We start from the raw sequence: 15,794 nt of genomic DNA, 5'->3' as shown, positions 1-15,794 counted from the left end.
GATTTTTATTTGTTTTGTTTTTTTTCATTTCAAGTTTGGTCATTAATTTCTGTCATGTATGCTGTCTACTCTGTAGTGGAATGACTGGTTTGTTGGTTATGTAGCATTTCCATGCAGGTTGGAGGACCAGGTAGTCTGTCTGAACGACTTAGCTACAGCTCTTTACTGTGTAGAGATCAAAGATGAAAAATAAAGTCATCTGACTGACTAAAGCAACTTTGTTTTTGAACAAACAGTTCAAGGTGACAAAAGAATGGCACAATGCTGTGTTTTGCTATGGAGTATGCTGTTAGAATCCTAACAGCACAATGTTCAGGCTGCAGACTCTTGCAAATGCATACAGACCTTTATACGCACACCTTCTGAATTATCCAAATTTTTATCTAAAGATATTTCAAAACACTAAATGTCTGCATATAACATGTTAACAACATGCACATAACTTAAGTCTCAGATCATAATGTAGGAAACAAGTGGAAACCAGCTCCACATTTAAAAAATATTATAAAACATGATTTATCACAAGAAATTTGGTTATAGTTTATCCACGTGCCACCATTTCAATGAATTTGTTTTGCATTTATGCAAAACAAATTGCATGTGCAATAATATAATATCAAAATTAACTCACTTAATTCATGATAACATCTACCCGAATACAATATGTAGGTATCATAATCTGCACTCAAAGCAGGGATGAAGATGATCAAACTGTGGTGAAAATCTGGCATGTAAATATGACAAAGTCACATAACGAAAAGTTTATCGCAAGAGCAGTCTCACTGTCGCAAGGAAGCAGTTAAGTATTCAGAACATTTTCTCCCCCACCTCCAAATCACCCATTGACATTTTATACAGGTATAAACTGAAGGTAATGTGAACATACCACAGGTCTTCACAACTAAAGCTCTTGCAGGCTCGGCTGGTATTGGTCCCACTTTACAACTGTGTAAATTATTTCACTATCATTTTTACAAGAAGTATTTATAAAAATGAAATAGTTTTCAAATATGAACAATGGTGATTTATCAAAATAAATGTTATCATCAGTCACAAAATGTATGCAGTTTCTTAAATTCATAAAGTAATTTTAATTGCTCTTTCTTAAAGCACAGTTAAAATGTATTTTGGATACAAAAGAGAGAGATTAACATTTTAAATTAGTTGAATAGCTGAAAACAAGTGAGGTCTGCTTTCAGTCTGTGCTGCTCTCCCCAGGGTTGAAGTTTGTTAACACCATGTTGGTCTTTCCATGGTCAACTGTGTAGCCGTCTGCCCCTTGACTGGCTTCAAGATCAGCCAGACTGACATCAGTGTGGGCTTTACTAACATCAGCTGCAACTACAGTTGGCCGACTTGTGTTGCTGAATGATCTTACAAAGCTTGAGTTGTCTATGCCTGCCATAGTCGCTGATGATTCATGCTGGCCTTCAGAAGTGCTTTCAGATCCTCGTCTACAACACAGAAGTTTATTTTTCAGGGAAACATCAGTAGTACTGCTGGTTTTTAGTGTTGCAAACTTGACATGATAAGAACACGATAATCCTGAAGGCCTACTAACCCCTTGACGATGCTATGTTTTATGCATTTTTTTTAAATATGCAACAACAACAAAAAATCCCTAAAAATAAAATATAAATGCATTTTAAACTTTAATTTCAGATAAATGAATCTGTTCTTATTTTTATTCTCTTGTGTTTGAACTCATTCAGAAACCCAACACTGTCCATTATATCTGAAAAGGATTTTCACAAAATAGTTTTGGTGCTAAGTCTTACATAACCAATCACTGTTTGCTCATTATCTTTCTGTAATATCTCCTTTTTTTTTTTTGCAATCTTTCTCAGCACTTATCAAAGATAAAAGATATCAAGAGTATTGCTCATTTCCCTGGGTATAGTAGTTGCAATGCCTCTTATTGCCTTGGCCCAGGAATGAAAGTTAAATCCAGTAGTGCTATTGGTCTCCAAAATTTGACCAATTGTGTTTTAAGTTTCAATTGCAGTTTTGATGACATGTTTTTCAATCACAATAGAAATTTATATTTTCACTTTAGATAAAGGCAAAGTCTTCATTTAATAATAGGTTATATAGTGCAGTATTATCCTATGCAAGTGTAACTTCCACATCAACATACCAAGCATATATATTTCCACACATATATGCACACGGTAATATGCATGAATGCACATCAAATATATATAAAAATTGACAGACCTTGAGTCATCTTTGAGAGCCAAGACTGGTGGAGACCTCTGCAAAAATGCTGCAAGACTCTCTTCTTCTTCCTCCATCTCAACACAAAAAAAAAAAGAGGAGAATAGACTTCCTAGTAAAAAGATGTTGTTTCTTTGTGTACATGAGCACAGCTAAATAAATAATATTAAGGGAAACCTGGAAGATTTGGAAACATCTGACTGCCTGGGTTATTGATATTATAAGCCTTTTCATATTATAATTGTTTATACACTTTTGATGGAGAAAGACAAGGAAGATTTAGATAGGGAGGAAGACACAATTAAGCAAAAGCTTAGGAAAAGAATTGTCAGATTTTAAAACTCACAACATCTAGGTCATAAAGTCTCCGTTCTGTGTCCAGACTGCCTGTCATATAGAGAGCCTCCATATCAGGACCTTGTAACGGAGGTGGGTACAGTTCTTCATGATACTCCTTGGCCTCTGTAGCATAATGGCGAACCAAGTCAGTGATGCAAGATGATGGGACAGTAAAAGTTATTTCCTGCACTTATAAATGTGCAGCTGTGCTCAAGACAGCATTGTACACAGCCTATTGCATAGAATACATAGCTCTATTGCTGACAACTAGATAACAAGTGGAAGGATTAATTATCTCAGCTTACCTGCATCATCTACGAGGCCATAACATTTGATTATGATCAGCTTTCTGATCCTTTATCATGAATAAAGCACAGAATGGCAATATGTGTGTGTGTGAGAGATAGAAAATGTGTGTGAGGGGGTTGAGGGGGAAGTGAAAATACTTACCAGTGATATTCACTTTATCTGCTGATTCCTCCCAGATACGAGTTAGAGATGGCTTAGTCAGCTGCTGATACCTCTTGTGCTGGCGGCTTCCTTCTCGCAGCATTGCTGATAGCAGAAAAGGTTATTCACAGGAAGACACTGTATTTTTAAACATTAAAACTTCAAATAAAAAAATATTGCTCGTGACAACTGAACAAATTTTACAACTTAAGCCAACATACATCTTTTTCTATAAGCAAATTGTTAATAATCCTTAATTATATCTGACACACTTGCAATTATATACATCATACAATAGAGGAATAGAAGCACAAGAGAATACATGTATTGTGAAAATCTGAAGTCATCATCATTTGATGATGTGAAATATGGAAGATGAGGACAGAAAAAGGATTCAAGATGTTTATATAAGCTTCTTGTCTTTTCAGTACTTCTCATGGTACACATTTGATGGCAAGGTATGCATGCAGACTACACTCTGTTAACCCTTGAAGCAACCCTATGTATAGTCCAGTGAAGTCAACTTGGAGGAGGCTGCTTGATTGTTGCAGTTGTTTCTCATGCCTTCTGTCTTGATAAAGCTTTGGTTTGAAAGCTACAGATTGCCACAAGACATCCCAGTGTTTTGCTCTCATCAAGTAATGTGCTACCTGCCGAGATCCTGCAAAGTTTTCAGAGACCAATACCTATTTTCATAACAAATTGAAAGAACCTTTTCAGTTCTGCTATTTTGTTGAAGGACGGCATACCTATGATGTACATTTTCAGCAGAAGTCTCTTTTTGACTGGAGGTACAAGGATGAAATCATAGTCTCGTTGAGCCAGTCTACGTGCAAACATAGGCATCAATGTCATGAAGTTGGCTGCATTTTTCCTGATTAGGTTCTTGAACCATCTCTGTCAAGACATATAAAGTGGCATATTAAATTCACTTCTCTCTGCAGTTTGATATGAACATATCAAAGACACAGCAATAGCCCATATAAGTTACAGCTCCCTCATGCTGTTGAGCTACAAGAAAAATCAGATCATACATGTAAATTATTTTTGATGGATATCTATGGATATCTCTCTCTTGATTTTCTACTGCTACAAGAACTTAGCTTCAGAAGGATGTGAAATGTCTAATAATAGCATCATTAAACCATAGGAACACATATAATATATGCACACACACACATATGCGCATAATCTCTCTTCTCACACCTATCTATAAACAAACCTCCAAAAAGTGACTGTGGCTCCAGACGCTGATACAAATCAATCATTTCATCCAGGACTGCCCAAAGTGTTGGGTGCAACCCATCATGCATCAGCTCAGATTCTCGCATGTATGCATTAAGTATTTGTATTTGGTGAGACAATTCATGAACTGGGGAAAACATTGCTGGCAACCTTCGGCAATGTTCTGAAAACATAAAAGAGATCCATATCAGTGAAATGCCATGATTTATGCCCATATTCATGTTGAATTTTATTAGCATTAGTATTGTAAAAAACCTTCAACAAAAGTGATATTTAAAAAGCTTATTCTGAAGAACCCTTCCTTTATCTACATCTTACTGTAGACTTGTGAGATCAGGAAGTTGTACAAATGTAATTTCTATTTTGCTAGACACAGCAAAATGTGGAATACACGAAGAACATGATAAAACATTGGATGAACTTAAAATAAAACACTGAGTTGTCTTGTTCGCTTACCAATTATTGCTCTTCCTTGCAGCACAGTAGCTAAATATTTCATAGTCTCAACTCCTTCTACCTTGTATTCATAAGCAGTCATAACTGGCCAAAGGGGATATGCTGAACATCCATGGCAGCACAGATGGTATGATATCAGGTAGAGGAGAAAAGCAGCCAGTGACAAAGATAAGATACCATTGATAACAGTGAGGATCCAACGACTGTATGGATCAACCAGCCAGGGTGATGAGACCTGTGCATGTTTACAAAATTTTTGAAAAATACAATATGAAAAAAGCAAAATTAAAAAGTAGTTCTTGCATTTGTTTAAAAAACACATTATGAAATAATTAATAAGATTTTTGGCATTTTTACATCAGGAAATAATAAAGAAATTAGAATGTTTTGGCATGAAAAAAACACTGAAATGATAAATATATCTGGATGCTTAGATATTTCTTTAAAAAAATACACTGTCAAATCATCATTAGAATTTTCTACCCTTTGTACTTAGTAAAAATGAAGCAGTTCTAAGTTCTCTCACCTCAACTGAAGAGTACTGTGTGATGACTGAGCCAAAGATTGCATCCCCAGCAAGGCAAAAGAAACCCAAAACAAATACAATGTTAAAAAGCATAACACGAAATGGCCTCAGCACCCCACCAGTGACTGCCATGATGAACAAAACAACAGCAACCAGGACAGCTTGTACAGTGATGTGCTGGTATGCCATGGCATATATGACCAAAAGGATCAGCTTAAGAGTGTGGATGACAGGGCGATAATAAACTGCATTTAAGCGGAAAGAAGAGAAGATGTGGAACCCTTCAACTTCCCATACCACATCCAGTCCAGACATGTACTCCACCTGTAGACAATAAATATAAATATCATAAATATCAAAGTGATGATCCACTGTAACCTTTATAAACAATAAAAATTTTAAAAAAATTAAAGAAACTGGTAATAGATATATAAAGTGCACTTCGTTAAAATAGTTGGAAGATGATGTAAACAAATTACACAAAAATATTACAATAGATCAAATACAACAATAATATAAGATCAGATAACGACAGGTAGCTTACTAATGTCCTGAGTAACTGATGCACAAAAGGAAAAAATAAAATATGACTGAGGTGCAATATATATGTTCTTTATGATATTTTATGCATTCTTGACAAAAGCAAGTGATAATACACACAAATAGCCGAGGAATGAAAATAAAGTAGCTAAAATAACCAAATGATGTGTTTTCCAAGGATAAAAGCACTTAACTCCTTCAGTTTCAAATAGTCTTCATGGTGATTTTCAGAAGCTGCCATCACAGCTTGTCTGATCCTCCATACCAAGAAAGCTGGGAACACAATATACAGTCCTATGATGGCCATTATCACAGGCACCAGGTAGGCCCAGTGTAAGCCCTCCCAGCACGTGATGTTGTTGTCAATGCTTAGCTCCCCTCCTGAGGCACATTGAAAAACCTAAAAGAAAAGCAAGCACATAGACAGCCAAAGTATTTTACAGATAGATCCCATTAAATTAGTTTGTACTAACTTTACTGAAAACTCAGCCTGGAAACCACTCGGGTAACCTGCCGGTCCCAAGCCCGGATGAAGGGGGAAGGTTGGGCGTGGGGCTAGCAACCCCACCCTGTCAAAAAATAAAATGCTACAGAAACTGCAGACACATTAACTGGCGGCCCTATGCTCCACTGGGAGTGAATAGAACTAGAAGGAAAAACTTTACTGAAAACAGTGCATTGATAGTACTCTATCCTTGTTCAGGTTTTTTTTCTTTCCTCTAATATAGGTAGTTCAAGTTAGTTACTAAAGCCCCTTACAAATATATTTCAGGATACAGTTCCTTATTACTTAATTGGAGAGGAACTGTAATCTTTAATCAACTCTAAAGCCTTCTGTGAAGGCCATCAGAACTAAACCTCCACTAGTCTACGTTGCAAAAATGGATACCTAATATATCAGGGGAGGTGACAGACAGTGTAAGACGTGGTCTGGTTTTCCACAGATCTTGAAACAGTGAAGCCAATGCCCCTGTGTCCACTAGGCTAAGCTAGGCTTTACTATTTTATAAATAGAGTGTGGTGTATGTATTTGTGTGTGTGTGTGTGTGTGTGTGTGTGTGTGTGTGTGAGCTCATGTTTGCTCTCTTAAGTGCAATGCAAATCCATACTATTTGCTTGATCTTACCCCAAAATTGCAGAAGTACTTTATGGAAGTTTCAAATACTATTTTGGGTTCATATATTTTACTCTGAGGCACTTTTTTTTTCACTTTTATGTTATCCAACATAAGATGTGTCACTAGGGACTCCAATGGAAAATCAACACAGAGCAAATAAAATTTTGCTAAAGGTTTTATGTCACCGACATAATATCCTTTATAAATTAACCCTAAGAAGAAGAAAGGAAGTATACAAGGTGACTGTTCAGTGGCATATGTAGCTAAAGTGAAGCAAAAATTATCTGTCAACCTCAATCAGTCACCAAAGGGACACAAAGAATCAAAAATATCACTAAATCAATTTTTCAAAAGATGAATGCTTAGCAAAATTAGTAAGTAATGAGTGCAAGCTTCTACTCAATAAGCATTTCAAGCATTTTTATATGTAATTTTGAGATGAAATATATACATATGGAATGATAAATGTTAAGTATTATCCTCATGCACAGTAAATACACACATACCTTGAATGCAGAGGCTCCAAATGGAAGGCTTATGATCTGGACAATGATGATGAATGCTCGTTCCAGTCTGGCATTATGGATCATCAGGTATGGTGGATGGCGAGCCCAGAGAACAAGTTTCACTATCAGCAGAATGAGACCAAAGAGCACAAAGAAGCCAAACCATCCAAAGATGATTGATGCAAACTGCATGGTTACTGATGAACTGGGGATATCATGGTTCTGCATTCCAATGAATGCACCACATTCAACCTTTTCGGATAGAAGGAAAGAAAGAGGAAAATAATTATTGCTTATGACAATTCTGAGAAATGTTTGTGTTATTGATCAGAAAGGGCCTGAAGTGTTTTTTATTCCTTATTACTCCTTGAGGACCATAGAGCAGCATTATAAGTCAGAATGAGAGGAATTCAAAGGGTTAAACACAGATAATATTGCATGTACTTGTATAAATGTGTGTGTGTGTGTGCATGTATGTGCATAAATGTCCTTGCTATTCTTGACTATGATGATCATTTAAAATAAGATCAATGACACCATACTCCATTTAATGATGATAATGAGAATTTATATAGTACTTTTGCAATGATTTACTCAGAGTGCTTTACATAAATACCATAAATTTTGGTGATAGATGAGTTGCTTATGGAAAAAGAATGAGAAAGACAAGGATGACCAAGAAATTTGTTGCTGCAAGTCGGTAGCAGTTCAGTCTTGTCATCATTTCAGTGGTCGTTTGTTGAGGATCATCATTCTCAATTAATCAATAAAGCTGTAAACCTTAATAAACTCCCAGATGTCCATGTTAAATAAGAAGATGAAGTTGGTGTTTTTCATCCACGACTTTGGCCAGAACCACTTGAGTGACATGGCTTGCAGCAAAGCTAGAACCTGAAGGAGTTCCAAAATAAGCAACATTGCATCGGTGGCAATAAGTGAGGTGTTGCGCTTTGTTGAATGACGATTAAAAACCTTTCTGGCCTGCTGTCTCAACATTCTTGATGGGACGACCTTTTTCTGTGAGGTCTGTCTTTTCAGAAGCCAGAAGAAATGGTTCTATTTCTTTCAGGTATAGTTTAGGCATTGTTGAGTTTGTTTTCTGCTACTTGAAAATGAACCTGAAAATACAGATTATGTCACTATTATTACAAAATCATCATTCCTCTATAAGTCAATATCTGTCCTCAATCTGCATATTTACTGATAAATTCAACGATCATTCAGATATATATATATAAATCTTGTTTTCATATGTTAAAACCGTCTTAGAAGACTACGTCATCCCTGTGTGTCAGATTTATTTACGTGTGAGCACTCTGTGTGTGAGAGAGAGACAGAGAGAGAGAAACCTCTCGTTGAAAATTTAAGTATTCGCCATTTTAAAAATAAACTTTAATAGAACCTAGACTAGCTGATATAATTTTTCAACGGCATTAGTGATCATATCGATTAGTCTCTGATTAACTTAGTAAGCACAAGTGTTTCTTCTGCTCTGAAATTTTAATTTAAAAAAAATAATTAACGACAAATGGATGCTATGAAAGGCTAGTAGCAGCAAAATAAACACGAACGCGAACCTGCTATCCGCCATGTTGTTTACTCCGACAACGCAAGACAACGGAAGTACTTTGTTTCACTAACCCTGACCTTTGCCCTGACATCGTTTGAACTTTGACCTCTTACAAGCGCTGCAAATGAAGCTTCTCGCAGTCTGCAAGTCGACACTGTGTTTCCGTGCTTTCATTGCGACGAGGACAGCACGAAACGTAGCCACCATGCCGCTGAAGTTCGCAGCCAACCTTTCGATGATGTTTCAAGAAATCCCGACGCTTGCTGAGAGGTTCAAAGCGGCGAAGGATGCGGGCTTTCGATATGTCGAATGCACTTTCCCTTACGGCGAGAGTGTGGAAAGCCTGAGTGCGGCACTCAAAGCAGCCGACCTCGAGCAGGTTCTTATCAACGGGTACGCAGGTAAGCAGCGTCAATTGCTTGGCAAATATTTGGTTTTCTTTATCAGATGTTGATTTTAATATTATCTCTGTGTCGTTAACTGGGTACATGTATAATCGACGTTGACGTGGATTGAGATCATTCGCCTTACTGTGTAACAGCAACTGTGAGATACGTGGCCTTTAAAGATTCCTTTTCTTCCCTATGAAAAATCATGTGATGTTAATTTTTTATGCGTTGAGAAACCACTTTCTTGTCATTTTGTTAAAACATATCAATATAATGAATGAATAAAAACAAAACCCCTATGTAGCCGTTTGCCCTTTTAAAAGCATATCTGCAAGAAATATGGAGAGCAACCATTTATTGCTTATTGCAGATGTTATTTTGCATTGACGAATTTGATGTGCGTTGCATGACATGCTTAGTACATCTGTAAATGTTAAATTATTGTTGACAACTGAAAAGTAAGCCACCATACTGTGTTTTTATATACAGGGGACCTCACCAAAGGTGACTTGGGTATTGCAGCACTACCAGACCGTGTTAGCGAATTCAGAGAAAAGCTGGAGTTATCTATCAAGTATGCCAAAGCCCTTAACTGCCAGAGGTAAAAGTCTGCACCATAAAAGTCCAGATCTGGATTGTAGTCTTGGTTGTAACTTGACTAGCAGCCTTAACAAGTTCTTCAAGTGATGTTCACAAATCTGCCAGCAGAGTCTCATGGAGAACAGCGCCATTTGTGCCTCATAGTGAATTGTGCCAGTTGTCCTGCTAGAAAACTGATACTGTGGCTTTTGGATGCGATAACATACAACTTGAAACTGGAAAAGATGGTTAGGGTTAGCAAAGTAGTCAGGATAGGAAATAAGGGTTTTAAGATTTAAGATAATTATCACTTCTAAGAATCCTACCTCTGATTCCTAATGCTAACCTTTATTTTAACTCCATTTCCCAGCTGCCACTCAAAGCAGATTTGTATTGAAAGTTGTCTGATAGATGTACTAGTTAGTCTTGGGTATGGTATTACCTGCTCAGTTATGCCAGAGGTAAGAGAACATGGTAAACTATAGGCCAGTGCTAAGTCCCAAAACTGTTTTTTTTTTTAAATTACACTTTTTAATAAATATTTCGTGATCAGGCATGGAGCAAAACCTGTTATTTTTACTTCTAAAAATCTTTATCTGTCCAGTTAATTTTCTATATCCTACTCCCCAATATGAACTTCTCAGTACACAAATGGAGGCACATTGGGAAATACTACTATAATATGTATATCTGAATGCAATAGAAACAGCCAGAGATACTGTGTTTTCAGAATGCATATCATGGCTGGGAAAAAGCCAGAAGGTGCAGACACAGCTATAGTGAAGAAAATGGAGGAGACTTTCTTTTCAAATCTGAAGTATGCTGCAGACAGGCTTCAAAAGGCATGTTTTTTGTTTTTGTTTTTGTTTGTTTTTTTTAGAAATAAAAGCAGTATTTACATTATAAAATGTAGAACAACAGAACAAACCTGCAGCTAGGTCCCAAGGGATAAAAACATTATTTGGTAAATATGACAATAGTGCTTATATTTATAAAAACATGCATATCATCTAACATCTTACTGCATGTGAGGGTTTTTTTGTTGTTGTTTTTTTTTTTGGATCACTCTAGTTAAAATCTGGGAGATGTGGGGAAAAAAGGTAAAGAAGCAGACAGTTGCATAGTCTAGTAGCCATCGGTGTCAGTGAACGTAAGTAGTTTAGCATGGAGGGCAACTCTCTTAGCCTTTACCATCGTAAATCAGGTGCTGATTTGGCAATAGATGAGACTGAGACCAGAACAAGCAGGATTTCGCCAGGATAGGTCATGCACTGACCACATTGCCACCCTCCGTATCATCATTGAGCAGTCTATTGAGTGGCAATCCTCCCTCTTTATAACTTTTGTGGACTTCGAGAAGGCATTCGACAGTGTAGACAAGGACGTCATCTGGAGCTGATGATCCACTACGGCATCCCATCTAAGCAAATAAACATCATCCTTCCATATTTTATATTCTGTCCATATCTTCTACTTGTGTTAAGCGCTGAGAGCATTCTCCTTCATGAGCATGATTATGCGCGATATAAATTACTCATTTATTATTATTAGGCGGCCGTCACAGACGGGTGACACGGTAGGCAATTAGTGTGAATTGAGTCAGCACGGTGTGAACAGGCCAGTCCTCACATGTTGAGTGAGAAATGACAAAAACATGAGTACCAAAATTTAAAAAAAAAATAGTTTAGAAGATTCATGAAGGGGATATGGAAAGAATGCACCGGCCAGCGCTTCACTTCCCAGTTCCCAGAGAGACACGGCAAGTACTAAGACACTACTTGGGGAAGTGGAGGCTGTGTCTTCCAGGCAAGGCACAGAAACTATAAGCGCTGGAAGATGAAACTAATCCTAGAAGGAGATGCGAACCGGGAAAGCTCCATCAAACAATTAAAGTGAGCATCGACGGATTCGATATTGCTGATCCAAGAGTTGGCGTTACAGACAAACGGGTGCGGTCACCCGTCCCAAAGAAGCGGAGGTACCCAGTTCAACGTTTGTATTCTAGAAGCGGAGTCTTTGCTAAGATATTTGTGGGAAGGAACATCATCAGTCCCCAGTGACTGCAGCTGTGTCGTGAGTACGGCCTACTTTGTGAGCACGCGACCAATTCCCATTATTCTTCAAACCCGGCTTTCTGTTGACTGGGAAAAAACCCAAAGTGTTCTGAGTAAAAAATGCAAGAGGTGTTTTCTTAGTTATAAGTAGTAATCTTCGGACATAAGTGAGTTGAGATGTAGTTTCTTTTACTTTCATCGTTTATTTTTACGCAGCGAGTGCTGTAACATTTCTTTTATAATTAAAACTTAGCGCCCGCAAGAAGCAGATATAATTGTCTTTGTTCAGAAGGAAAAGGTAAAGGTATCCTATGAGCTTTTTTCAGGTCGTTAGGAAGTGAGATATTAGAGGCCTCACTTTTCTCGGGGCCAGTTTTACATGAGGGCGGTACCCATCTCTCTCACTCTCCTTAATAGTAATAATTATAATGGGTATTTGTAATGCGCAGCACCACGACCAAAGGCAGATCGTACTCGCTACGCAGACCAGTAATGATAAACGAACAGACAGTGGACGGTGAGATACATATAGGCATTTCGATAGATGTTATAGTGGAATTATGTGCATTGCTTACATGTTGCCACATAAAAAAGTAATCAATGTGTTTGTTGCAGGAAGGGATTTTAGCAGTGGTAGAGGCTGTCAACAGTCGCCTGTCTGTGCCTCAGTACTTTCTCTTCCATCCACACCAAGGTATCTTTAATGCTAGAATTTATTGCATATTGATTCAAGATCATTTTAAATACCTACCGTTCTCATCATTGTCCTAAAGAGTTAACGTACTTTCACCTCTGATCACGCGGGGGTCACCAAACTTGTCACGGCACGTGTGGCTTAACAACACACTCGCACCAGACAAATGCGCATTTTTCAATACACAACAAAATGATTGCCTGGGCTGCCCACATCGATGGACACTACCGGCCCTGGTCTGCTCTCAAATCTCAACTCGGGAGATTTACAAGTCGTGACTCGGGCAAGTCTTCCTTGGCCTGAGTAAATTTCCCGCCTCGTTCCCGCCAAAATCTACTGGTGAACAGAGTTCACCATCACGGTTAACACTTTCCCATCTAATGTTCTCATCCATTAAGCCATGCCTTCGACATACACTTGCAGTCCTTAAGTCGTAAAGGGGTTAAATTAATCTGAAAAACACGGAGGCACGGGCCGTACTGGTGCATGCATCACAATCGGACTTGGTGTCGTTGAAGTACATGTAACTTTGCTGCCTTTGTGTATGAAAAATTGTATTTTTTCTTCTTTGCAGCTTTGGAGTATGTAAAGAGAATCAATCACCCAAATTTAAAGGTTCAGTTTGTAAGTACTGAATATTTTTGTGCACTTTATCATAGTGAAACATGTAGGAGCAGAATGATGAGGAAGAAATCTGTTACCAAGCACCATGAATGTTCTAAAGCAAAAAAAAAAAAAAAAAAAGCCTTGGCTAGTGCAATGGTTAATCGCCCGTAGCCCTTATTTTCACCTGTCCTCCAGTTAGGGACCCTTCAAAATGCCAAAACTCTTGCAGGCTGGGTTTCTACCGCTAGAAGCAAACTGTAAAAGGCTTTAGGGATGTGTATGTGTGAGAGTGGGCAAGAAAAACATGGCAGCTTTCAAAAATTGTTGTTTTTATGGAGAGTCGTGCTTGCTTCTCATTAAACTGCATTGTTTATATGATCAGTTACTGTTTTTATTAAGTTTTGAAGATCTTTATATTCTTAAAGGTCTTCATTGAGTATGTTAACAGAAAGTTCTAATGATGCTCAGACACATGTAATTGTTCATTATTTTATGGACTTTGGAATTGCCTTGAAGCACAAGACAATTCATGTTCAAGAATAAATTCAGTGGAACTAAACTAAAATCCATTGTATGAAAGTTGTTTGCTTAATTTTATTTCCAGGATTTCTTTCATGTCCAAATCATGGATGGGAACCTTACTCAAAACTTAAAGGAACAGTTTCCATATATAGGTAAATGTTTGGAAACCTCATAGTTCCTCTGTGTTGTATTTCAATTGTGTGTTGTCAAGTGTATGTGTCTGCAAATCTAAAACTTCATATACTGATGGAAGACAGCTGTTTCAGACCCCAAAATACCTGTTAGCACAGTGATGGGAGTATTTTTGCTTTTGCAGGTCACATCCAGGTGTCTCAGGTGCCAGACAGAGGTGAGCCAGACACAAATGGTGAGATTTCATATCCATATGTCTTCAGCATTCTAGAAAAAATGGGATACGATGGATACATTGGACTGGAGTACAAACCAAGAGGTGAAGCATCTTTGTAGTAATCACATTTGTTACCTAGTTGTTATTTCTTGATTTGTTTGGCAAAAATCCTCCACCTCCACTTAGAACCAGTAATCTGAACATACAACAGACTGTAAAGTTTGAGCTTTTGTACCACCATCAACTTGAGAGTTCACATTGTCTGCTCTTTGTGTGTTGGCCTCATTCTAGAAGTTAACGTGGAATATTTATCTGGAAGCAGTCCAGCCAAGATATATTACCATGGTATCAGAGAATATGAATTATATTCGCTAACAATGTTGAAATGATCAAAATAATTGATTCCAAAAATGCTTGTATTGCTGAAATATTGTTTCATAAATCCCCCCTAAGCTTACTTTGAGTAAACTGTCACATTAAACAGTTGAGAAATTATATTAAAAAAAAGGGTGGGGGGGGTCCTCGAGGACCCCAGCTTGGTAAACAATGTTGATGACGCAGGCTTGGTATGTTAGGGGTTAATGGACATGTCTTATCTCCCTTTTCAGGAAACACAGTTGAAGGGCTGAAATGGTTAAAAGAACTTGGCTGTTGAAGGAAAGAGATATATAAATAATATACTTATAGTGGACAAGCTTGCAAGTGCAAGTGTATCAAATGTAATAACAGTATAGCATGCACCATTGTTATTTTACTTTTGAATATAATTTTCTCCTCATGTATACCAGCTATTTCTCTTCTGATCTTTCTTGCTACACCATCAGAATATCTATTTCAACCTATGAAGGCCTCTCAGGCATGTTAATGAATTGATTTTGTGTGTGTGTGTGTGTGTGAGCTGAAATTTTAAACCAATTTTTCTTGCTCTGGAATGAAGTTGGAAGACTGTTCTAAATAAGGCACTTTGGGAATTCTGTTTGTGGGATTTTTTGGGGGGCTGCTTGTAAACATTTAATGCAATGTCTTGAGGAAAAAAATTACAGTTATAGGTTCAGCAAGACCAACAGCAATTAATGGCTCTATGATATGCGAAAATTTGAAAGGGCTTGATAATTCGGTGTCTCATGCATGTGTAAATAACATCAGATGGCTTCTGACATCCATTTTTTTTAATTACATAGACAATAAAATGGATTGAAAGTACTTTTAATTGATGTTGTTTGCTATTCATAAAATTGTTTTTGTATGTATATACAGTGTGCATGTTTGTATATTCGTGCATCTGTGTATTGAAATGCTTCCAAGTCCAGAAATTACTAGTCAATTTTAATTTGTTTTACTTTAGAAATGGAATAATTGATGATAAGAAAAGCTTTTTGAGTGCAATGTGAAACTCTTATCCGGTGTGCACTCACCACACTTTAATTAGATGCCAGAATTACGTCTTAATTGTATAATGAACGTCATGTGATGTAGTTTGTGTGATAATAACAATTTGCATTAACCAGACCTCAATAAACAGACATATCAAGTTTTGTTGTGATGTTGAGTGTGTGCATGATTTGCATGATGTAAAATGTTTCCAGTCCTGTGGGTACGTGCTCAATATTAATCGGGGGATCGGCATGTTAAAAG

General features: G+C 37.4%; 2 protein-coding genes across 3 annotated transcripts; one reads left to right on the top strand and one right to left on the bottom strand.

Annotated features, from left to right (window-relative positions):
- Window position 1: 1 nt before the first annotated feature.
- LOC112574565 lies at window positions 2-9,103 on the bottom strand. Its single transcript, XM_025255731.1, has 12 exons — window positions 8,974-9,103; window positions 8,177-8,514; window positions 7,397-7,648; window positions 5,967-6,173; window positions 5,234-5,557; window positions 4,708-4,942; window positions 4,225-4,414; window positions 3,756-3,901; window positions 3,007-3,111; window positions 2,564-2,679; window positions 2,218-2,294; window positions 2-1,454 (listed from the first exon to the last, which is right to left on the bottom strand). The coding sequence occupies exons 2-12, from the start codon at window positions 8,390-8,392 to the stop codon at window positions 1,196-1,198; spliced, it is 2,127 nt and encodes a 708-aa protein (XP_025111516.1). The 5' UTR covers window positions 8,393-8,514; window positions 8,974-9,103; the 3' UTR covers window positions 2-1,195.
- On the top strand, window positions 9,052-15,695 carry LOC112574561 (putative hydroxypyruvate isomerase). 2 transcript variants are annotated; one of them, XM_025255719.1, is made up of 9 exons: window positions 9,053-9,367; window positions 9,845-9,956; window positions 10,665-10,776; window positions 12,604-12,682; window positions 13,257-13,306; window positions 13,893-13,962; window positions 14,127-14,261; window positions 14,768-14,857; window positions 14,937-15,695. In XM_025255719.1, exons 1-8 carry the CDS (start codon window positions 9,091-9,093, stop codon window positions 14,812-14,814), a joined length of 882 nt encoding a protein of 293 aa, XP_025111504.1. In that variant the 5' UTR covers window positions 9,053-9,090; the 3' UTR covers window positions 14,815-14,857; window positions 14,937-15,695. The 2 variants fall into 2 exon arrangements, with proteins under 2 accessions (XP_025111503.1, XP_025111504.1); XM_025255718.1 differs by having other exon boundaries at window positions 9,052-9,367; window positions 14,768-15,695.
- Window positions 15,696-15,794: the final 99 nt, after the last annotated feature.

The sequence above is a fragment of the Pomacea canaliculata genome, linkage group LG10 (assembly GCF_003073045.1).
Source record: "Pomacea canaliculata isolate SZHN2017 linkage group LG10, ASM307304v1, whole genome shotgun sequence".
In the NCBI taxonomy this organism is placed as follows: Eukaryota; Metazoa; Mollusca; class Gastropoda; order Architaenioglossa; family Ampullariidae; genus Pomacea; species Pomacea canaliculata.
The sequence above is the reverse complement of the archived record's forward strand: the minus strand, read 5'-3'. Positions and strand labels throughout refer to the sequence as shown.